At 45.4% G+C, this 23466-nt stretch overlaps 1 protein-coding gene across 2 annotated transcripts; it reads left to right on the top strand.

Moving 5' to 3' along the window:
- Positions 1 to 13244: 13244 nt before the first annotated feature.
- Positions 13245 to 22737, top strand: LOC113476407 (zinc finger protein 160-like). Of its 2 annotated transcripts, XR_003397723.1 has the most exons (3): positions 13245 to 13532; positions 15524 to 18262; positions 22727 to 22737. XR_003397723.1 is itself a non-coding variant. In XM_026841962.1 (2 exons), the coding sequence occupies exon 2, from the start codon at positions 15864 to 15866 to the stop codon at positions 17745 to 17747; it is 1884 nt and encodes a 627-aa protein (XP_026697763.1). In that variant the 5' UTR covers positions 13245 to 13532; positions 15524 to 15863; the 3' UTR covers positions 17748 to 20078. The 2 variants fall into 2 exon arrangements, 1 of the variants encoding a protein (XP_026697763.1); XM_026841962.1 differs by lacking the exon at positions 22727 to 22737 and having other exon boundaries at positions 15524 to 20078.
- The last annotated feature ends 729 nt before the right edge of the window (positions 22738 to 23466 follow it).

Raw genomic sequence — 23466 nt, 5'->3', positions numbered from 1 at the left:
CTCTGATCATCACCTTTTTGGAACATGGATCATAAATCCACAAAGTTAAACAGCCTTTTCTTATACAAACTGGCTGGCACATGTCATTTGAAATGAAAAGGACAGTGCCAAATAGGGATCTCTTTCTGAGAGCACCTCAGGTGAATAAAAGAGGCCGGACAGAATGAAATAACACAGAAGAGCTGAGATGTCACACGCTTGGGAGCTTCATAATTGATTTTTTTTAGTACCATGGAAATGTGTTTTGCAAGGCCCTTTGCTACTAAAGTCTCCTTGTTGATCACACATACTCCCGGCAGACAGCAAAAAGAATAGGGAAAAGCTTTGCATTTCTTGATTAACAAACAAATGCAGATAACTAGAATAGGTTCTCTGAAAAGATTAGCACTGTGCACCCCTCCCTGTATTTTCAGCCTACTAATTATCATCATTTTTCTCCTTGTCAGCTTACAAAAACATTCATTAACATGGGACATGGCTTTTATTGCACAGTGTTAGTGAATGCAGTCCAGGACAATGAAGGAAAAGTAGAGTTGGCAAGACCATGCTCTCCTCCCACACTCCTGCAATTACTGTGGGTCAAATACAGAAATAGGAGGCAGTTGTTGCAAATATAGTTAAATGGGACTTGCAAATGCAGAAACGGAGATGTGTGGGGCTTCTGTGCTAAACGTCCAATGCACAAAAGCTGGAACAATTGAAGGGAAGAATATTCAGTCAAAAGTCTGGCAAGTAGCTGTCTCCATCTGAGTTAGCCACCTCCAGACCTTCTGAAGTCAGTAGAGATCTAGTCAGCTTGGTCAGGGGGTCCTGAGGCACAGTTCAGGTGTGTGAACACAGTGCAGATGTGAGCCAAAATAAGCCAGATAAATCATGATGTGAAAGTGACCATTTTCTCTTTTGATGACAAAGGAGTTTACAGTGACTAACTTAGCTATATGCTTTGTTAGGCTGGACATTTGCTTCCTATATATTTGCCTTATTTTACTAGAGTCTTGATTTTTCTCATTATCTTGACCATTTGATTCCTCTATGCAGTCTGACTAAATACTTCTGCTATTCCTGAGAACTTCAGTTATTCTGTTTCACTCACTGCTACACTGCTTGAAATTGTGCTATTATGTGGAATCTCAAGGCTTTTAGGAAGAAAAAAAAACAAATCATGAAAAACTTTTTTTAAAAAAAATCTTTTAAAATAGATTTCATTATTTTAGGAAGAGGTTTAACATGATTTTAAGCTTTGACGTGTTCAAACAGCATCTCTAAAGAGCAGCTGACATGAACTCATGTCTGACTGATTTCACAGATCCTGTTATCGTTGCTCTGAGTAAAAAGTAAAAAAAAAAAAAAAAAGAGTTCACCTACTGATAAAAATATACTGAGAAATTTTAAATCCTGACAAGTATCTTCATTCCTGACTGATGTTTTTCTCAAAAAGAGTTCAAAGTCTACATTATCGAAAGAATCAGCTTGTCAGACTCTTGCCAGAACCAGTCTCCTCACTTGAGTAATCCAGTAATTCCCCAGGAAAACACCTCCATCAGTGAGCAGAGAGGCCTCCTGAGTGTCCTTGTGAAAATAACCATTCGTGAGGACATTTGGATCACACAGATCTGATCTTTATTTTGTATACGCACAACAGATCAACATGTGCACTTTTACTCATGTCAAAGAAGATTCAAATTAGGTGTCTAAATGTAGGTGTTTATTGCCTTTTGGACAGCCTTGAGGCATTCAAGATACCCACACAGGGAAGAGAGGTATGAGACAGAGCCTTTAGAGACTTGTGCTTCCCTGTGAAACAAAGAGGTTCACTCAACAATCAGAATTGAGTACAACTGTTAAGCAGGTATTCTTTTTCCCAGCGCTGGCCAGGACTGGGGATCGTTCCACCATAAGTGCCACGTTTACTAACAAAACTCTCTGACTAATATACACAAAAAGCATACATATGCATTAGATTTCTTAGAAAAGGCAGTTTTATGCTAATGGGTTATTAGAATTCATTTACGTAGTCTGAGCATGCATAGTAAAAATAGAGTGAGGGTCTTCTCCCCTCCTTAGGGGTCCCCACAGCCTTTCTCACACTGTCCGTTAGTGAACTTTAGGTCTCTGGAGTCCATATAGGATCATAGAGTTACTTCATCCGTCCTTCAGCTCCTGTTTGTTCCAGCTTTCAGCACTTATCTTGACACTGGCATCTTCTTAGGCACTTGTTTTCTTTAGGTTCCTGCTATTAGGGATGTACTCGGGGAGTTTTTTTAGACCATCCAAGGTCTATCTTATCTTTACTAGGCAAGGAGTTAAAGGTTTTAAAACATCTTACAAGTGGGTAACTGGGTAATGACTACAGAGGGTAGCTAGGAAAAAGTATAAATGAAAATATATACATTACAGTAAAATACAGGAAAAGTACAGGAAAAAATAAAAGCTAGTAAAACATAAGTGATGTCTAACATTAAAACTAAATGTCTTATTTTACAGGTCCCTGTATGTTAGCGATTTCAAGTATACTTGTAGCAGCTTCCCTTCACCTGGAGCAAAAGTTGGAAGCTGCTGGGACAGAACATCTCAAAAGACATTTATGTTTAATCCACTGAGCCAAGGCCACGCTATCCCTCCACACCAACCCTACAAACATCAATGAGACCCTTTGCAGTCCAAGTCTAGGACTTCATCTCACCTCCCTTTGGTGGTCTAGGTGTCTAATCTAAGCCAGATGTCCAGGGTCCATGTATACTCAATGGAGAGAAAAAGTATCTCTAGAGGACATCTCAGCCCACTTATCTTCAGCACATTATCTTGGGGTGGGCTAACTCATTATATCTTTTACTGACAGCAGAGGGACCCTAATGTCTACTTAGAGCAGACTGCCTCAGAAGTCTGAAGTTAGCCCAGGTGATCTGTATCCCAGTGTGCTGCTCAGCATGAAAGAAGTTATCAGGATCTGCTCTGTAGAAACATGCAGCAGACCTGAAAGTTGGAGCCAAGGCAGCAAGAAGGAGAAATATGTAGGCAAAACTTGGAAATAGTCTATAAACACATGGCTGGGATTGTGCCACCTCTGTGGATTGCTGTTGGATAAACAGCCCCATTTGTTTCAGAAACACCACACTTCCACTTTGCAAAAGCAGCCTGAGATATGTTCCACTAAATAGACACAACTCAGCATCCCTTACAAAGAGAAACTTTAGGAGCTCATTACCAAGCAAAGTCTCTGGCACCTGGTTGCCAGTCTGTTTGCTTTGTAATTAACTTCCATTGCCCAGCCTGTAATACACCAGTGACCTGTTGCTTCGTATGAAGAGCACTGCTCATGATGATAACACCAGCCACTCTTGCAAATAGAATCACACACTGTGAGATGCTGTAGAGGAGCAACAACAGAAAAAGGGCTACACTGCATGGCTAGCCACATCGTAGGATCAGAAGGACAAGATTCATTATGAAAGAAGTCTCTTTCACTGGACAGGCTGAAGTGGCATTAGAAAGGCTGTGACATAATTTCTGCTTCCTCCTGAAAGAAACACTGGAATTTATTGACTGGGGAGCCTGGAGCTTCTCCATCACTGAAGATTTTTAAGCAGGTGTTAGACAACCCAGAATAATGTGAGCAATTCATCTCATGCAAAAAAGATTTAAAAATAAGCTCATTTGTATAAAATGAGCAAAATTTTTCATGCAAAAACCAGGAGGCAAAAGAAAGGTAGTGGCATTGCTTCTTGTGCAGGATTGTGCCAAGGTAACAAGAGAGAGGGATGCTCCTATCCAGGATGAGTCACTGATTTCTCTTTAGCCTTTCAGAAAGGACTGATCACTAGCAACCATATAAAACTCTTCTAAAATCATTCTCAAAGTGAATTGAAGCACTATAGCCTAGGTGTCCTGTCCTCCCCACCCCTACACACACCTAGGAAAGTGAATCGAAAGTTGGGTTTAATTTCCAGCAGTGTAGTAGTGTTTTATAACATGGAGAAAAATTGCTCTGGGCCTTGATTTCCCCCATTGCTGGAACTGGAGATGCAGTGACCTTCACTTGGGAACAGGAAGAGTGGGACACCCCTGCAAGGGCTTCAGAGAGGATTCAAAACTGACTGAGGACTGCAGTACTTTGTAGTACCACCACTTTAGTGGTACTTAGGTAGTAAAGCTATCTAAGAAAGACTGAGAAGGTGGCAAACAAGAGGGATGTTTTCCCAGGCTTATGTGATCTGCAGTGCTGAGATGCTGGAGGGCTCCTCTGTACGCAGCAGCTCAGGTTTGTATGACAGCAGGATCTCACTCTCCTGGGCCACTGTCAGCTGATCATCTAGACATGGGTGTTGAACCAACTCCCATTGCAAGGTTCAGCTCATGCTGTGCTGACTCCAGGGGCTGGTCCCTGGGTCAGGTAGGAAAAGAAACATCTGTATTTCTGCGTCTGGAGGCTGAGCAGACTCATACTCAAGAAGGATGCCCCATAATCCTCTTCAGCCTCTGGTACCATGCTGGGTGCAGATCTCAGCATGGGGTTGGCACTTTGTAGGGCAGACACTTGTGCAAATGGAGGCTACCTGAAGCACAGCACAGACACCCACACAAATTACTGTAACAGAAGACCTCTGACCTAAGCAGATTTGGGGGACTGGAAGATCAGAGTGTATCTTCTGCCTGAGTATATGCTTCACGATCAGTGGAGAGAGACTAGATTCACTTCAGCAGAAGCCAGTATTAAATTTCTCACTGACTTCAATAACAGAACAACAAAGCTCTGGCACTTCAAAGGTTTCTTTTATGGTGCTTATACTGTTAATAAGCACCATCCGTTCTTTTCAACAGGGAGCCATCCACTGATTTGCTAACAACACTTTGCTCTCCAGGGACATAACCCATGTTTATATAATCATGGCAGTTCGCCTACACAGGCGGAGAGAGGATTGACAGCTTCCCACTGCACAGAAGGAGCCCTAGAGAAACAACAGGGGATTTCGCTTCCAACAAAGGCATTGTGCTTGTGGTGAAAGTCCTCACATTTTCAGTTCTGCAGCACAAACTGCTAACAGGGCATGAGATGAGTGCTTGGGTTCACATTAAGTGAGACTTATTATCACACAATCAGCATTTGTATAAGTTAGGGAGTTGGAGAAGTCCTCTGTGGAACCCAGAATAGAGTGGCTGAAGAGCATCCATTCTCACCATTTTTAAAGCTGGGACAACTCTTAGAGTGCAATAGTAATTTTTTTAGACTTAAAACTGTAGAAATTGGAGGTATTCAAAAGTCATCTGGACGTGGTCCTGCACAACCGCTTCTAGGTGTCCCTGCTTGAAAGGGGGATTGGACCAGATGACCTCTAGAGGTCCCCTTCAACCTCAACAAGTCTGTGATTCTGTGAAATCCCTTTAAGTACAGGAATAAACTATCTGTTGAACTTCAGTAAGTTTTACTGGAGAACAAATCTGGTATTACTATGGACACCCCAGGGTTTTATATATACACACACAAAGTCAATCTGCATATGACCTATGAAAGAAACAAAAGAAGAGGTCAGAACCAAGTGTTGCTCTGAATTCCTATCTTAGCCCACAGCAGTATCAGATTCCGAGGGAAGTGAGAGAGACCCAGGTACCAACAATGTGCTCAGATGCACCACTGCTTTAAAGGGCTTCTCTTCAATGAGGAGGAATAAATATCCCTGGTACTTGCTATCATGGAGAGACAACCACTCACCACTGCAGAATTGCACTGCTGTGCTTTGGTGTATCCAAAGAAGCAGTTGCAGGCATGGGGATGCAGGTCTTGTGCATCACCTCGCTAAGGGAAAGGTTTGTCCTAACACCTCCCCTGCATTTCACAAGCTTCAATTTGTGGTCATCACTGCTCTTTTTATCATCTGCCATTGCTGAGAAGAGTGTGGCCCCAACATCTCTGTGACTCCCCTACAAGTAGTTGGAGATAACTGTTAGATCACTCTTCAGCCTCACTTCACTGGGCTAGATAAATTCAGATCCCTCAACTTATCTGCAGGCTTCCAAGGTCTCTCTGAATTACAGCTCTATCAGACCCTTAATTTTGGGTCACCAGCTGATTTTCCGAGAGTACCTCTGATATTACCTAGGCCATAGGATCTTAGGATCACAAGATAGTTCAGGCTGGAAGGGATCTCAGGAGATGAGTAGCCCAACCACCTGTCCATAGCAGGTGCAGTTATGAGTCCAGAGCAAGTTGTTCAGGGCTTTATACAGCGGGATCTTGAAAATCTGCAGGGATGGACACTGCATTACCTAACTGGGCAGCCTGTTCTTCCTTTTAACCAAAGATCGTGAACATGATGGATAATATGGGACTTAGTGGTGACCCTTGGTGCACTCTGCTTATCACTAGCTGCTGGTTGGACACTAAGCCATTTTCCATACCCTTGACTAATGATGTATGGCCTCACACTGCAGAGTAGTAGTAAAAACCCATTTATTTCTCTTGCTGTTGCTAGATGATAACAAGTCACTTGCCCTACTCTGATGTTTGCAAACAAGCTGATTCCAACAGCTTCAAATTAATTGCATAGAGAATGAAATCACACAATCAAAGATCAATGCTACAGGTTGTTTTCATATCCGTTCTGCTCTTGCAAAGAAACGGTGTTGAATGTCAGCATTTTGTTTATTTTGAAAGCCAGTGTTTGCTCAAAGTTTTGCTTCAACTAAAGGATTTGTCTTGCTCCAAAGAAAATGTGGAGAGCATGAGATGAGTGAAGGTGTTTCTAATACTATGCAGAGCTACATCTTCCTGACAGCACATCATAGTCCACACCAACAGAGTGGCTAACGAGAAAACAGGGCTTTTTTATTCCCAGCTCTGTTTTCTGACCTTTAAAGCATCTTCTCCTTTGAAGTAGCATATAAAATACAAGAACCAGGATGTCATTCATTTCCTCCACCTCTAAAAGAAGTGTAAGAAAACAAGACAACAAACCTTTAAATGTCAAAAATCTCTTCTCCCCTGTGCAGGCACCTAACAAATCTTTATGACTACTGTAAGCTCACACTGTAAACTCCTGCACTCTGGAAACATGGGCACTTTACCATGACTCCTCACCTGCACAAGATGCTAAATATTTATGAACAGCTGTCAAGAGTCTTCCTTGCTGGGTCTCTCACAATGACTAACCAGCAGAAATGTGAAGCCTTGGGGACACAGAAGTGTAAATAATGCTTTGGGTGTCTCCTTCCAGGTCAGTGGCTGAATCACTAGGAGCATGAGAGTTACTAGTCCTAAATGTCCTTGAGCAGGAGGGCTCCCAGATATTTTTCTTTAAAAAATTTTTTTCCATGTCCTGCTGTAACTCCACAAGACCCCATTTCTTCATCTTCAAGTTGAAGTCAGACTTAAACAGGAGAGCAACTAGACTTTGGATGATGAATACAAAGATTTTAATTCCATTGGCCCTTCACTTCATTTGAAAGAGATAAATTTGTGAACTACTCTCTAGGCCTTTGAGGGAGTCACAAAAGCTGGGGAAAGGTCTGGCTTGGATTGCTCTGTTCACCATCTAGTTGGTCCCCTCTAGATAAAAACACTTGGAACTTGTGAGTATTTCTACCCTCTAAAAATGACTTCATTATCCTTATTAGGTCTTGTAAACTTCATATATAGAAATCCTGACTATCCTTTCTCAAGCAAAGGAGAGTGAATGAGTCTAAGAAGGGTGATAACAGGGATCAGAGAGATTAAATCAAACTGCATCTGAAAAAAGGAATAACTGTCCCATGTCAAAAGAAGCCCATCCTCTGAGCACAGACTGAGCATTTCAGTATGGGTTTACTATCTTCCTTGTTTCAGGGGACTGGGTGATGCTCCTTTCTTAGGATGTGTTCATACTATATGGAGAATGTATCTAAGAAGCAATGCAAGGAAGAAGGAAATATCCTCTAAACTAGAGGCAAAGAAAGAGAAAGATCAGTGCAACAGGGCAGCCTAGGGAATTTAGTGACACTTTTATTAGCAGCTCTTCCACAGCTATTCACAGCTCTCAGGGCTGTATGCAGCAGGGTGAGCTCAAGTTCCCCTGAGCGATGCATCTTGTGACATGAGTATCATCAGAAGAGGCATAACACCCCCTTGGGCTCCTGGTGGGTAGAGTCACACCTATCTCTTTCCTTTAGTCTCCATTGACAAATCCCAAGGAGGAAAGGGGTGGGCAAGAGTCAGAAGAGGGGAGCCAGCACATCAGGTTCAGTCCTTCGAGCAGGCAGCTGGCAGCAGGATTTACACAGGAAGATGCGCACATCTGTGCCTGCCCCAGGCTTACTAGGTAACATGCAGAAAGGGCTTACTAGGTAGCAAGTCAAAGGGGGCCCTGGGTGTGATTCACCTCAGCCTAAGGCAGATGTCTAAATTAAAGCAGATGAATCATGCCCTTGAAATTCCTCCACTAAATATAAGCTCCTCTCACTACCAGGGAGGCTAGCTCTGCTGCAGATATTTGAAAGTGAAGGCTTTGCTTTCTCAACAATCCCTACAGATGAGTTTACCCACACTACCCTCCAGGCAGGGAAACTGAGGCACCAGCACAGGCCAAGCTCATGCCTAGACTTCACTTTTATAATCTGGACTTGAAAGACATCTACCAGTTCTAGGGATAAATGGTTGGTTCCATCTCCATGAGATGTGGGAAATGAAAGACATTAGAGGGCCAGTAGCACTCACTAATCAAGTAGCTATAACTTTATTGCACATGCTTATAGGCAGGGAGGACCTACAAGGTTTGTCTGTGGAGGAAGGATGAGGCCAGGAGGGTAAGAGCATTGGCTAGCAGGTGTTGTGTTAGACAGGCACTGGGAAGGCTGCTCTGTTAAGCAGCAGAGCTGTGCTGCATTACACCAGATTCTGAGATGCTTCTCTGCTCTGCTGCTGATGTGCTGTTCAACCTTGGGCATGTCATTTAGATCTCACTAGGTTTTTAAAGTTATCTTATGATGTGGTTATCATTTTCAGAAAGAAAATTGCAGCGAGGGTGAAAAGAATGGGACTGAGGATGAAATAGGGACTGGTGTGAGGCTAGGTCTCAAGGTCCTTGTAACATCCCAGTTCCCTACTCACCTACTTGTCCAGAAAACCTGGAGATGTTTGATCCCTCCCACAATGCTGACAGAACTTGGAGCAGAGTGAGCAGAGCAAGGAGGGGTTTCTGGGTCTGGGACATTACAACCATAATCCTTCCTTCTCTCTCCTGACAGAAGCCCTACAATCACCAGACCTGACTGGAGTTCTCCCCAGGAAAACAAAACCAAACAACTAAGTTTTCATGTATGAGAAGCCCATTGCTCATAGGACAAACAGGTGAAAGGGTCGCTGTGATCTGGCCAGGCTTGAGAGGTGCTGGGCCCATTTGGGCTTAAACCCAGTTTTTCATTTGAAGCTCTTATCAGATGAACATGCTGGATACGGAAGCAGCCACAGGCACCGCAATTATTTTCATGGCAGCAGGATGGGAAACCGTGGGCTTGGGGTGCACAATGAAGCTGTAGGAGATGTGGGCTGAAGAAATAAAAGCTTTCCTTCCTAATCAGATGCTCAAAAGCAATTAAAGAAAAGCAAGGGGGGGTTGAATAACATGGAAAATTACTTGTCATTTAAACACTTTATTCTTCTTTATCACGTTTGCCTTACTGTGAGAGTTGTTTCCTAAATTAATAAAAGCAATCTACAGTGTAGCAAGGCAGCTAGGTGCTTTCTCAGCCTCAGCTGGCACCTATCGTGTTCACAAATCTTGGGAACAATCACAGACTCACCTGAACAAATAACTGGGTTTCCTGCTTCCTTATCTCTCCATGTCATGTTGTCCAGCTCTCCTGCACTGTGTGTACCCAGCACAACAAGCAACCTCCCGTCCTCAAGCCTCCTGATGTGATTAACTGTGGCATCTGTAATAAAACCTGCAGCAATATTTCCTTCTAAAGCAGAATGAAGATTTCATTTACCCCTCCTCCTTTATTTTGTCAAATTCCATTTTTATTTCACTGTGTAATTAATCAAGCACTGGAGCATACGACAGCTCAGCTTAAATTTACTTCTCACTTTTCCTATGCATCCTTGTTGGATATAGTTGACTGGTCAAACACAGAGTTAGATCTGAGAAAGAAACACAGAAATCTCCATTCTTGATCAGACCTTTACTCTGTCACGTCTAACATCTTGTCTCCACTGGCAACCAGCAGGCACTTCAGAGAGCGAGAGTTGTACCAGGCACTGGAGTACTCTACACCAAACACACAGCCCACCCCCCACACCCTCCTGCCTGGATAGCTGCTGAGCTTTGTGTTCACTCTGAGTGCCCATGGGATAGTCCAATCCACTTGGACCTTGACCAACCAAGTGAAAAAATGGTGTGTGCAAAGCCTGGAGGATGCTCAAAGGCTTAGACCTTGCAAAAATGTCAGTGGGTAACATGGGACAGATTATGCTCTGCAAAGTGCAGAACTCCAGGCACTAAAAGAAAAAATGTGAGATCATTTCAGTCCTATACTGATCTCTACACCAGGGAAGTTCAACATAGAGCTTGCTGGTGTACGGGACTGTGAGCTTTATTTATTTTTTACCCTTTCCCCATATAGGGTTTCTTTCCTAGTACTGTAGTGTCTACAAGTTTATTCATTTCACCTTCCCACTAAGCACCAAACATATCCAAGCTGGTTATTGGCACTACTGCACTAATTTGCTTCTACTTTGTGATCCCCTCCCCAGCTGCCTGCAGGTCTGTTCCTCCAGGTTATTATTCCCATAGCTGGATAAGATGAACCTATATCTTTCCTCTTGGTCATCTCCCAGAGCAGGACAGGGCTTGGATATGCAATGCCAGCACCTCTACGTTTCTTTACTACGTTTACTGTCCAAGTCAGGACATCAGGTCATGATGCGGTGGCTAGAGGATTTAGCAGGTAAAGGGTTTGGGGAGTTGGGGTGTTTGATTGGAAGGGGGATGAAGAAATGAGATTGGAGGTGAGATCCTGGTCTGGGGAGACACTGGGAAGAAGTTCTCATCTAAATAATGGGAAACAAAGTCAAATATATATATATATATATATATATATATATATATATATATATATATATGAGAGAAACAGAGAGGCAAATGGAGAGAGAGAGAAAGATACACAACATACATTGACACATATATTCATATATACTACCCAAATGCAAGGAGGCATTATTAGATCAAAAGTGAAGGACTGCCTTTTAAAAAATACAATAAAACAAAAGAAAGTACCAAAAGTATAAGATTTTATAAGCAGGAGCGAACTGGGAAGAGCTTTCACTGGCATCTAGTGGTACATTGCAGAGGCTGTCACTGCAGCTGATGGCACAACTTCCGAAGTGGGTTTCCTCAGTTCTGTTCAGACTGTGAGGTCACCAATTCCAAACTGGGCTTAGGAAGAGGTATTTTATAGCCTAACCCTGCCCTGACAGCTTTGTCTGTGAAGCCCTTCTGGGAATGAGCATGAAGCACTCTGAGCCTATTTTTGACTACAAGAGAAAACCTTGGGGTCATACCACGGCATATTTTGTCCCTTCTTTTCTTGGTCTTTGGGCTTTGTATGAGCCTGAAGGGACAACAGGCAGATCTGGTCTGTTTGAAGGAGACAGTGAGCTGTGGAAGGGACTCACTTTGGAAAATGCAGATGTCAATGGAGAGAAAAAGGAGCTCTGAGGGCACAAGTCATCCACCCTACTAGAGGTGTCCACTTCCCCAGTGGATGAATGGACAATGACACGGCTGAAATGGCATAATCCTTGTCCCTTCCCCTAGATGTCTCTGGCAGCAAAGGATTCACACAAATAGTCCCCCCAGATGCTTCAGGTGAGCCCCTCATCCATGTTCTGTCTCAACCTTTCTGCCTCCATGGTGCCACACACCAAGATGAGACCAGATGATGGAGCTGCTGACTGGCACTATCCAAATTGTTGGCAGGCAGGATTTTGTCGGTATGGAAACAGGAATGATGGGAAAAGGGAGGCATGTTGCCTAAACAGTCCTGCACATGAGGAATCTGGCCACAGCATATCCAGGATCTACTGTGGCCTAACACCATGGTCTTGCCTGTCTGTCCAGGACCTGCTGCGGCACTTCCACACATCAAAACAGAAGAACTTTGGTAAGGCAAAGGATGAGGTTTGAGTTATCTTCTACTGTGCATGTGCTGGTATAAAGATGGTTAGATCTTCCTTCATTGGACTGAGATACAAGCTGGAATGTAGGCACATGTTCCTACTGCTGCTTACTGCCTCCTCATACTGCTGATATGTATTGGGGTAGGAAATACATCAGCAGAATTTATCCAAGGCATACAGTGTGTAGACTAGATCTGAACTCCGGGGACCCTGCAACCTTGAACTTCCTTGTGTGATCTAAGCCAGGCTTCTCGCCATCCCCTGCCTCAGTTTCCCTGAATCGAAGAGGAGGAGGCTGCATGTTTGCAGCCTTGTGTCATATTTATGACAAGGTTGAAGGTCCTGACTTATGCAGCAATGTGTATTATTGTCCAGCCCCAGTGACATGGGACAGTCTCTAATCACTGCCCCAGGGAAGAGTCATGCTGAAGAGTCAGCTTTTTATCATGCACATGCTCCTAAAACTCTCCCAGAGGAGCATCCTGGGCTAGGTCTTCCTGCTGGGTCTCAGCCTCATAGTAGAGGGCAGATCCAGGAAGGTCTGAGTACTTTCTGTGAGGTCCTGCTGAGGCTCAACCTCTCCCAGGTGGTGCTCATCATTGCTAAATCACATCCACATGCCTCAGTGTCCACCTCTGTCTAACCTGCACACTCCTTTTGTGCTTTCACTGGGAATTAAAAGGGATCCCTTGCTGGTAACGAGGCATCAGCCTCAGTTGCTATCTCCCCCACAGGGTAGCTGTTACGGACACAGAAATACACCCTGAAAGGCATCTTTCCTCTCCTGACACTTCCTGGAGCAAGTCCCAGACAATCAGTCTGGGAGGGAAGAAGGATGTTTGTAGCACTGCAGAATGTTTTCTCTCCCACAAAAACAAACAAACAACAAACAAACAAAAGAGCAAACACTCTCAGCAGGTGCAAGAGAGAAATGACCTGATCCTGACCAGGCTGCCAGGGCAGAGAGGGCAGGATGGGGCACCAGAGCTGCTGAGAACTACAATTCCCAGAAGGCAGTGCGAGCTGGGGACCCTTCCAGCTTCCCACCAATGTAGCGGTGCAGAAGAAAGGCACATCAGGGAGAAATTTCCCTCCTCTTCCTCCCCGCGCTCCCTCTAACATCTTAACGGTGTCATGAAAATCCCTCCCAGCAGCGCGAGTCGAGAGCATCTCCCCTGTCCTCCCCCTGCTCCTTCAACCTTTGCTCTTTGTCTTTGTTTCGCTTCACCCTTCCTCCGGTAGCTCTCACTGCACTGGCCACAGACTTCCTTTAGGTCAGCCCAGCTGCGGCTGCAACACAACTTGCAGCCAAGTCGCAAACACTGTTGTGCCATTGAGACTGCACCGGAGGAGAGAAATGCCAGCCAGAGATTGATGGCCCACTCAGGTAAGATGCTTTCGGCCAACTGTTCTTGATTTGTCCGGGTGGCCCAAATGAAAGACAAAGAAACTCCCTGCGATCTGGTTTTGCCCTTGATTCAAACCCGGAGCCCGGGGGATTGCAGAGCTGGAAGTAAAGGCAGGATTTGGATCGGTAGTATCTGGATACTGAAATAAAAAGAGGGGGGGAAAAAAAAAAAAAAAAGGAAGAAAGTGGCTAGGAATTTCTTCTTTTACCCTGATCTGAATTCAGGGATTTGTTGCTTTTTGCCAAAACCCAGAGGCCTTTTAAACGCAGCTGCCGGTGAGTTGTGTCTTCCAACAGAGCAGTGAGAGCATCCATGGTGAGGAGAGAGGCCCTGGGCAGCGCAGCGAGCCCGACACCTGCTCCGCCTCCGCCCAGGCTGCACCAGCCAGACCCAGCAGGAGGGTCCTTGGTGGGGGGAGGCTAAATCCGCTATCTGCTCAGGGGGTTGATGACCTTCCTCGGGAAAAATACACTGTTGAACTTTTCTGAGTCCTCTTTACAACCTGCCTGCTGCTGAGGCTTTGTCTGATTAATTAAAACCAGTTGTAGGTGTCACATAGCTGCTCCCACACCTAGGGAAGGGGTCTGGTCCCCTGGAGTCTCCCCTCCACTAGCAAACACTAGACCCTGATCGTGCTTCAGGTGGGTGTGATTTGTCTCTCATGGCTCAGTATCATTTTGCACATAGTTATTTTTTTTGGTTGGTTGGGTTTTTTGTGGGCTTTTTTTTGGTTTGTGTTGTGCTTGTTTTCCTGTGGTTCCTCTGTACCAGCATGGAGAATTCAGCTTGGACAGGAGCACGTTTATGCTTCGGTGGTGGCTCTTACCAGCATCAGCGGGGATCCAGATGGGCTAGCTGAAGGGGAAACACAAGCGGCACTGCTAAATGTGAAGTAACTTTCCGTGTTGTAACTGTCCTCTGAAATCTAACATAGATGCCCACTTCATTTACCACTCTGTCCTCTCTACTCTGAGGAGTGTGTCGCTGCAAACTTTGCATCACAAGCTGTGCTTGAATGCTTATAGTCCACATCTCCTATTGCTTGTCCCCTGATCCATGGCATCCCCCTGCCCCAGCCCCCTATACCTTAGTAACAGGCTCCCCAGGGACTCCTTTGCAGCCACAGCCTTCCCAGTGACCCAGATCTCCAGGCACAGGTTTCACTGACAACCCATGTCCTTGCTGGCAGCTTGCCCCATAAGGGGTGGTTTTGGCAGCAGCACCTCCAGCCATCACTACCATCAGTAAAAGCCTGTCCAGCCATGTATACTCTCGTTGACAGTCATATCCAGCACCACTGTCTTCCTCCCCACAGTCTTTCTGGCTCTTTTCCCTGCTGCATCTCAGAGTCTTGATAGGAGATGTTGTTCACAACTCTGTTGACTCTGATTTTATTTTTTCTGTAATGGAAATACATAGGACCGAGACTCTGCTGTCAGTTAAACCCTCTTGAAAAGAACAAAGTCACTCCTCTCACTTCTCCAGCTGTCCACTGAAAACATCACTGGCCTGTCTTCTCCTGTGTATGGAGGTATCCCAGTTTGGAAATGGTGCCCAGATTGATTCTCTTCTAGGTTTTGGGGTTTCTGATTTCTGCATAGCCACTCCTCAAAAATAGGATTAATTACAACAATTACTGCAAAGTGCATTAATTAATTAACTTATTTACCTATAAATTTTCTTGAAAGAGGATAGAGGATTATTCTGAGAGTAAATCACTAGTGCAGCAATAGTAGAGCTGAAATCTCAGTGTTATTACAGCAGAAAATGCATCACAGATCCCCCAATTGCCAGGGGAAATCAGCCAGTTTCTGCTCTCTCTGTTGGCGTCCAGATGAGCCTGTGGCTTTGGAGGTCTCTGGTTCAGTCTCCCATGGAGCAGGCAAGGTGCCACTTGTTGTGTTTACATAGTGAACACAGAAGGTGGAGAAGAAATAATGACTTAATAATTTTCCCTTTATTTTTTCAGTCTGACAATCTGAGTCTCCAGGAATGCCAGGGAAACCTCTCCGGATCAGAGGAGACAGGAGATGGAGTTACAAACATTGCACCTACAAGCTGAGGTGGAAGGAGGCTGAGAAGTGAGGATGAGCACACATTCCTTATTGGCCCTGAGGTGGCCGACAGCAGAAGCACCCTTTCCCTTATGGGGAATAAAGTGCATCCATTAAAGTACACTTTGATGCGTGTGTCCTGATGGTTTTTGTATCCTCCCAGACAGTCCATCCCCATAACATTGTGGCTTTTTTGTACCTGTTGGCTGCTTGGCAGCCCCCACCACACACCACTGGGTGCAGGGCACTGCTGCCATGAAGGACTCGGTTAAACACATGGTACTAAAGACACATCTGTGTCAGGAGTGCGGCAAATCCTTCAGCAAGAAGGGGAACCTGAAGAGACACCAGAGGATCCACACGGCAGAGGAGCTCTTCAGTTGTGGGGAGTGTGGGAGGCGTTTCACCACCCGGGGCCACCTTACAACCCACCAGAGCATCCACACAGGAGAGAGGCCCTTCTGCTGTAGGGAGTGCGGACGCTGCTTCCGCCTGGAGATATGCCTGGCTGCCCACCAGAAGACACATTCCAAGGGGGGTCCCTACCTCTGTGCCCACTGCGGCAAGACCCTGAGCACAAAGATCTACTTCAATATCCACATGCGGACACACACAGAGAAGAGGCCATTCGCCTGCACTGAATGTGGGAAGAGCTTTGTGAAGAAGGGGACCCTCACTGCACATAGAGAGATCCACAAGCGGGACAAGCCCTTCAAATGCCCCGACTGCAGTAGGTGCTTTGGGCAAAGTGCCACACTGCTGGCCCACCAGAAGATACACCTCCGCGGGGGGCCTTTCATTTGCACTGAGTGTGGGAAGAGCTTGAGCACCAAGCGGTATTTCAACGTCCACCAAAGGAACCATGCTAAGCAAAAGCCACTCGAGGGACATATCAATGGTGTGTCTCTCCAGGTCATCCAGATTAAAGAGGAGCCTGATTTTGCCATCAGGTCAGAGGACAATATGTTGGAGAATATGTCCTATGAAGAAGGCGTAGCCCAGGGGTGTAACATACCTAGAAACCCATCTAATCCAAAAAGCCCTCCTTGGAAAATCCAGATGAAGGAGGAACCAGAACTACCCACTGATGACACAACAAACATTACTACAATAGCCTGCCAGAAACTTTACATCAAGAAGGAGCCACCAGAAAACCCAGACTATGGAAAGCAATTTGATCCAAAGATCCAACTGATGGCTTTACAGGCGAGAGATCTTAAAAAAGAAGAAGATGCTGATGGGCAGCATGAACGGGAAGTCATAGCCAGTAACCGGGTGCTCCATGTGAAGGAAGAACAACAGGAAAGCGTTGAGTTTGGGATGCATTATGGGCAGAAGCCTAACCTCTGTGCTATCCAGAGGATCCAAATCAAAGAGGAACCTGGTGTGGAGACCAACCACCAGGAAAGCCAGAGCCCAAAGAGGAAGCAGAAGAAATACTTTCAGCCCACCAAAGAGGGAATGCTGGAGAACTGGGAGAAATCCATGTCCAAGAAAGATCCCTCAGCAAAAGGAGCAATCAAGTGTGAACGGATATTCCCCTGTCCTGAGTGTGGGAAGAGTTTCAACCAGAAATCAAACCTGACCAGGCACAGGAAAATCCACACGAGCGAGGGACCATACAAGTGCAGCGAGTGTGGGGAGAGCTTCCGCATGAACCGCAAGCTGATCCGCCACCAGCGAGTCCACATGAGTGAGCCCTTCAAATGCACCGAGTGTGGGAAGAGCTTCACCCAGCGGTCAAATCTGGTCCGGCATCAGAGGATCCACACCAAGGAAGAGCCCTACCAGTGCCCTGAATGTGAGAAGACCTTCAACCAGAAGGCCAACCTCTTCCGGCACCAGACAATCCATGTCCGCATGGGGCCTTGCAAGTGCACCAAGTGTGGGAAATGCTTCCCTCAGAAGCGCCATCTTATTAAACACCAGCTGCTCCATTCCCGAGGTGGGGCCTACAAGTGTGGGGTCTGTGGGAAGCGCTACCGGCTGAAGAAGTACCTGAGGAGGCACCAGAAAATTCACGCACGGGAAGGAACTGCTTCCTGTGCAAAACGGGGGGAGGCCACAAGGACTGGTGGAGGACCCCAACACAGTGAGCAGACAGCTCTGGCCCCCGTGAAGAGTGAAGAGGAGAGCTGAGTGGGTCTGGTGCCTACTCATGGGGGAAAATCCTTTGGGAAAAGGAAAGGATGGAGAGAAACTGCCGGCCTTATGTGTGCAGTATCTGGGGATGAGGAGGACAACCTTGAGGGGACAGTGAGGTCAAGGGGGCAGAGCACTGCTGGAAACTGGTCCTCTGCTGCTGTTTTCAGAGTACAACCCCCAGGGTATCACCTGCTCATAGCTGTGTAATGGGGCTGGAGAGCCAAGCCTTCTCAGAGTACTTGGAAATGGAGGGATAAGAGCTGGACATCCTTTGTAACGGTATGCTTAGGCCTCTAAAGCCTGCCAAAGTTGTGGATGTCAAAATTGTCTTGCATGGCCAATATATAGACAGGAGGACCAGACAGAATTTATTTTTATTACATTACTGTGTTTATGAGAAAGCTGAAGGGACCCTCTCCAATCTAGGTAAGTGTCTAAAGCAAGGGCCAACTCCTTGTCCTCATGTAGCTCTGATCCACACCTTGATCCTACTGGGCTGATGAACCCTAGTCAACTGGGTGGTACAGATTTGGGAGAAACTACTGCCAGCCAGACCAGAGTTTTAAGCCTTGAATCCCCCAAACCAGCCTCCCAGATTGGCTTAAACCACATCCCTAAAAGTAAGTTATGCAAAATTAATGACTGGTTTTCCAAAGTTAACCCAGAGGCCAGCAGATAGCATTCTGGTTTGTGCCCCCACAACCCCGCTGCTTTTTCTTAGCATCGAGTTTTACATCTCTGATGAGAAGATGGCTTTGCCACCACAAGTCCCAGAGGCATCAGTGACTTCACCAGCTTCACTGAGCTACACCAGTGCTGGTTCTCAGTCACCTGCTTCCCTACCTGTTACTGTGAAGCTGTTCTTGGTAGAATATTGACTTTATTGGGCATGATTTAGGGAATTCAAACCAAGCAGCAGGAATAGTTAAAACAGTATTCAGACATTATGGACTAGAGGACTGGAAACTATTTCCCTGTTGGGATGTTTTCGCTTCGTCTCAGTGGTGTAGAGATTGTACAGCTACTCAAAAGCACGGACAGTTCAGCAGTCTTTATTGCTCACTGTTAATGATTTTGTTTGAGTGTTCCCTAGTCAGATGGATCTTTGTGTCTTGAAAGTCCCCAGTGAAGCAGAGATGTGGAGGGAATCCACAATCCCCTGAGCCACTCCCCAAGATTTCTCTGCAGCACTGCTACATGGCCACCTGGGCCATATTGGGGTTTGTTGTGTTGCTGTAATACATAGAGTCCAAGAGGTAAGTGGAAAAGTGTTCTATGGTGAAACAGTAGCTCTACCTCTCTGGTTTTATGCAAGAAAAGGTGGCCCCTCCCCATCCTCAAGAAATACACTACCTCCTTCTCCCAGGGCGTTGGAGATGTCACCCTCTTAGAGGCAGCTGAAAGTCATGCCGCATGACTTTAGGCAACTATCTGATGTGAATCTTCAGACCCAAGCTGTTGTCTGCACTGCCTTCTCTGGAATAGCTGTCTCTCTAGGCAGGGAAGCTGAGGAATAGAGCAAAGGAAAGGAACAGGACAAACTGTTCTTGACCAACTACTTGGACACCATTGAGTTGAGGTGCTTAGATGCAATGATCCAAGCACAACACTGAGCACAGCTGCCAAGCCACAAAAGTACAGAGTAGTTTTGGTGTTTAGACTCCTTCAGCCTTTGATATAGTCAGGCCCAGGACATTACTTCAAACAGCAGAGCAAGGTCTGACAGCCACTGGAGGACCCTACCTCAGTACCCTCACCTATAAACTGTAGCAAAGCTGGTTGCTATGAAGTTTCCCCTCAAATCCCCCAGACTCAGGGGACATTCCGTTCTGGGGCAGAAAATGCAGACATATAGGGGAAAATAACAAGTTTAGGATGTTCTAGGGGAGAATAAGGAATACCCTTGTTATAAAAATGGGTCTGGGCCATATGGTAGGTAGATACTTCACTGCAGGACTGTGAAACTATCTTCCTTGGGAAGAGTATGGCTAAGTCAAACTAGCAAAGCAAAACAGCGTCTGTTAGGCTTGCTGAGGAGCAGAAGTACAGCAGAGCCCTTCATCAGGTAGAAAGTAGTCACCACATAACTAACATTTATTTCCTTTTCACTAGCATAGGACTGTAGAGATTTTTACCAGAAAGATGAACTGGTATGAGAGGTTTGCCAGTTGTATTATTGTGTGCCTGTACATAGACAGGGTGATGAGTCAATGTGAGTAGTTTTCCTGGACATCACTGGATCTTCCACAATTGACCATCACCAGTGCAGGTGTCCTAGCTTCTGGGAAAAATCAGGGCTGATAGTTTGGAATAACTCTTCAATAAAGTAAGTATTTAAAAAAAAAAAAAAAAAAAAAAGGAAACAAAGCGAGCCTCTTTTCTGTTGTTGGTTTTTTTTTTCATAATCTGTCATTGAGAGAACAACACTACATTCTACCCCCAATGCAACAGGTGAACAATGCCAGAGCAAGATGCTTATCAGTGGTAACCAAATGAATGGAGTTAGTGAAGAGCCCTCTTGGCTCTGCTGACTGTGTTGACCAGCTCTCCACGGACTATGCTGAGAGCTCAAGCTGACTCAAACCACACACTGACTCCAGGGCTTCAGTTAGTGACCCACACATAGGTACTGTTTGAAGTACCCTAAAGTGCCATAGGGCTAGAAGGCCACAGGCTTTGACTGTTCTACGTGAGCAACTGGAGGCCAGGAAGAGTATCTTAGGGCATCTCAAATGACATCAGACACCATGGCATGAGAAACTGAAACAATGTCCTAAGTATGGGTGGTTTTATCCATGAGCTACATTCCAACCTCTGTGTCCCACCTGTGAACGCACAATGCTCAAAGTGCAAAGGGAGTCTTTCTTGGGTACCACCAGGATCTGCCAGGGACACTACACTGTGCCTTCCTCAAGGATACCTCCAAAGAAATGCCTTGCAGATTGTTTGGACTGCCAGTTCTGGTGTCTGCTGCTGATAGTTGTGTTGGGTTTGAAACGGGACCATGGCAAAATCCAAGCTCCATGAGAAAAAATGGATTTATCTAGGGACTGAACAAAGTAAAATCCTCACTGTAGCAAAATAGCCTTCATTCTTTTCTCCCTAAACCCATTAAAGCGGCTCCCAGATAATAACAATAAAATGCTTAAAATTCAGATCATTGCCCCAGTCTCCACTGCACAGTTTTTATGCAGAAAACCACATCAGTAAACATTCACTTGGCAGTCCCAGTCACCAAGTGAAAAAAATACCCACAAGATTGTGAGAAACAACTTGTAAAAACAGGTCCTGAAAGAAATGGGTCTGCAAGAAACAAAGACTGAGAAAAACAGCCTGAGAAAGAGATAAAGGGTAGTGGGAGTGAGTGGAGGCCCTCTGAGCTAAGGAATGTCTCAAACATTTGCAAGTAATGGGACTATGGTCACGGGGTGGATGGTGTGGAGGTTGAAGCTGATAAGGCTGCCCAAATAACAGGATGCAGCTGGAGGGGGGAGCCCTTGGAGACAGGATGGTTCTGCTCTGGGGCACCTGGGCAAATTTCAAGGGCCATCTGTCCAGTGAATGATCTTTGCTTCATTATCCACAAAATGCATATTAACACTGCTGTATATGCTAATGAAGATTTAACAAGATCATGCTGATTACATCATCCCATGAAACACCTTACTCCTCCCCATACATGTGATACGTAGGGATGTGGGTTGACCTGGGGGACAGACCCAAGGAAAGTAGGTATAAATCTAGGGGAGGCAAGGAGAAGGCAGGTCCAGAGATTGAAGTGAAGCAAAGAAGACAGATGCCTCCTGGAACCCTCACTGGTGGGATCGACACAGGAAGCCAGACCGGGATACGTATTTCTCTATTCTCCCTATCTCCCTCTTTTCCTTTTTTCCTTTTTCCTTCACTACCTTTAAGTAATACAAGGCATACTTGTTATATACTTGGCTAATTATCGTGTATCCAGTTAGTACATTGTGGGAAGTTAATAAATGTCTGGACTTTGAGACTTGTCTCACTGTTGTCCACTCCGTTGGGGATTTACAAATCTTAAGTTATTTGTCTCCCTCGTCTGAGCGGGATGTGACCAAAGTCTGATTTTGTGTTCAGGTGTATGCATGGACAAGCAAAAATCAGTGGAGTTAAATCAAAGTAAAAGTTATGTTAACAAAGAGAGATCAAAGCTCTGACGACTTTTAAAAAGAAATCTGGTCTTGCACAGTGGGCCAGGTAAGTCTTGTCTTGATACATTTGCTGTCCTGTTTCTAGCCATGCACATTGTTTCTGTGGATTTCAGGAGGAATTTGGCTGTGGGGCCTTTGTCAATCACCTCATTAACTCATTGACTGTGTGTATCGTCTCAGCACCAGTTCTGTCTCCAGCATTCAGCATGGTCCACCTGGAGGAGAGGTGGAGACCGGCTGTGTTGGTGAGCACTTGCACAAGAGTGCATATTTTGTGTTTCGATGGGACGCATGAAGCTGATTGGCATTCAGCATGTTCTGGTATGGTGGGAATGAGAGGGTCTTTGGAGCCAGAGCAAACATCTACTCCAATATAAGTGCCCTGGGATGTTTACTTGCTCTTTGAGAATGTGATATTTCCCATGAGAACTTCTTGAGAATCCCAGGCTGCAAGGAGCCTAGTGTCCCCACAGATGGGGAGTGAGGAGAGGAAAAAGATCAGGATGAAAACTGGGTGAGTAACAGGACACTCAGTATCAAATACTTCAGCAAACTTTCAACTAGGTCCCTCCATGGGGAATGAGTATTTACTTACCACCACCACCTTAGCTAACACTCATCCCATCCAGAGCCAAAGTGAAGCAACCAGGTATCACCGCATGGGACCAGATTATCAGCCTGAACTGCCTGTAGCCAAGGCACACTTGGAGCCACTGCCTCCATCTCCTGACCCAAAACACAACTGAAAGTGATTTCTTGTGCTGGAACAAAAGTGAGAGATCTCCATCAAAGGACTGAATCTGGGTCTCCATCTGACTAGTCCTCACCTGCCTATTTGCTGAACCAGGTCATAGAAAAATCTGTGATTTCCTTTTCTAAGGTCAGTGTTAGCTTGAAAACAAGTCCCTGGAATGGGATGGCTGAGCTGGGCAGTGCTGGCCTGTGCTGCACTGTAATTGCACAGGAGGTGATTATAGCCCATTGCAATCCTTTGTAAAAGGACTGCTGCCCCACAGGGGACATTGCAGAGCCCTACTGCTTACTCTTTTTTTCTACCCCAAGCTGATTTCTCTCTTCTGCTTCCATCTAGTCTCTTCCCCGGGGAGCTGCTATTTCAAGGACACCAATCTCCTCCAAGGTACTGCAAATGGAAGGCAGAAGTAGGAAGCAGAGATCTAGAGATCGTTTCCAACCAAGTCACAAGATTTCTCCTTTTTCATCATCTGAAAAGTAGGATAATATGCTTTATAAGTGGAATAAGATACAGACTGTTCTCATTTCCAAGTGTGTGGTGGCCTCCAAGGAACAAAACAGACTGAACAGTGAGGGCCTGAACATTGGGAACAACTTCTGTTAGGAGAGTAACTGAGTTTTAAAGTCATGCAAGAATAAGACATCCTTATACCTGTGCTGAAGTTCACTTGCCCTTAGACATGACTGCAGAGCAGAAACCAGTCCCTGCAGTGCTGGGAACAGCACTGCTGTAAGCTCACTTCGGGGAGAAAGGACTTAGGAAACTAAATGTTGATCTT

Source organism: Athene cunicularia (assembly GCF_003259725.1).
Source record: "Athene cunicularia isolate RWA chromosome 2 unlocalized genomic scaffold, athCun1 chr2_part1, whole genome shotgun sequence".
Classification (NCBI taxonomy): Eukaryota; Metazoa; Chordata; class Aves; order Strigiformes; family Strigidae; genus Athene; species Athene cunicularia.
This window is presented reverse-complemented; position numbering and strand designations above follow the sequence as displayed.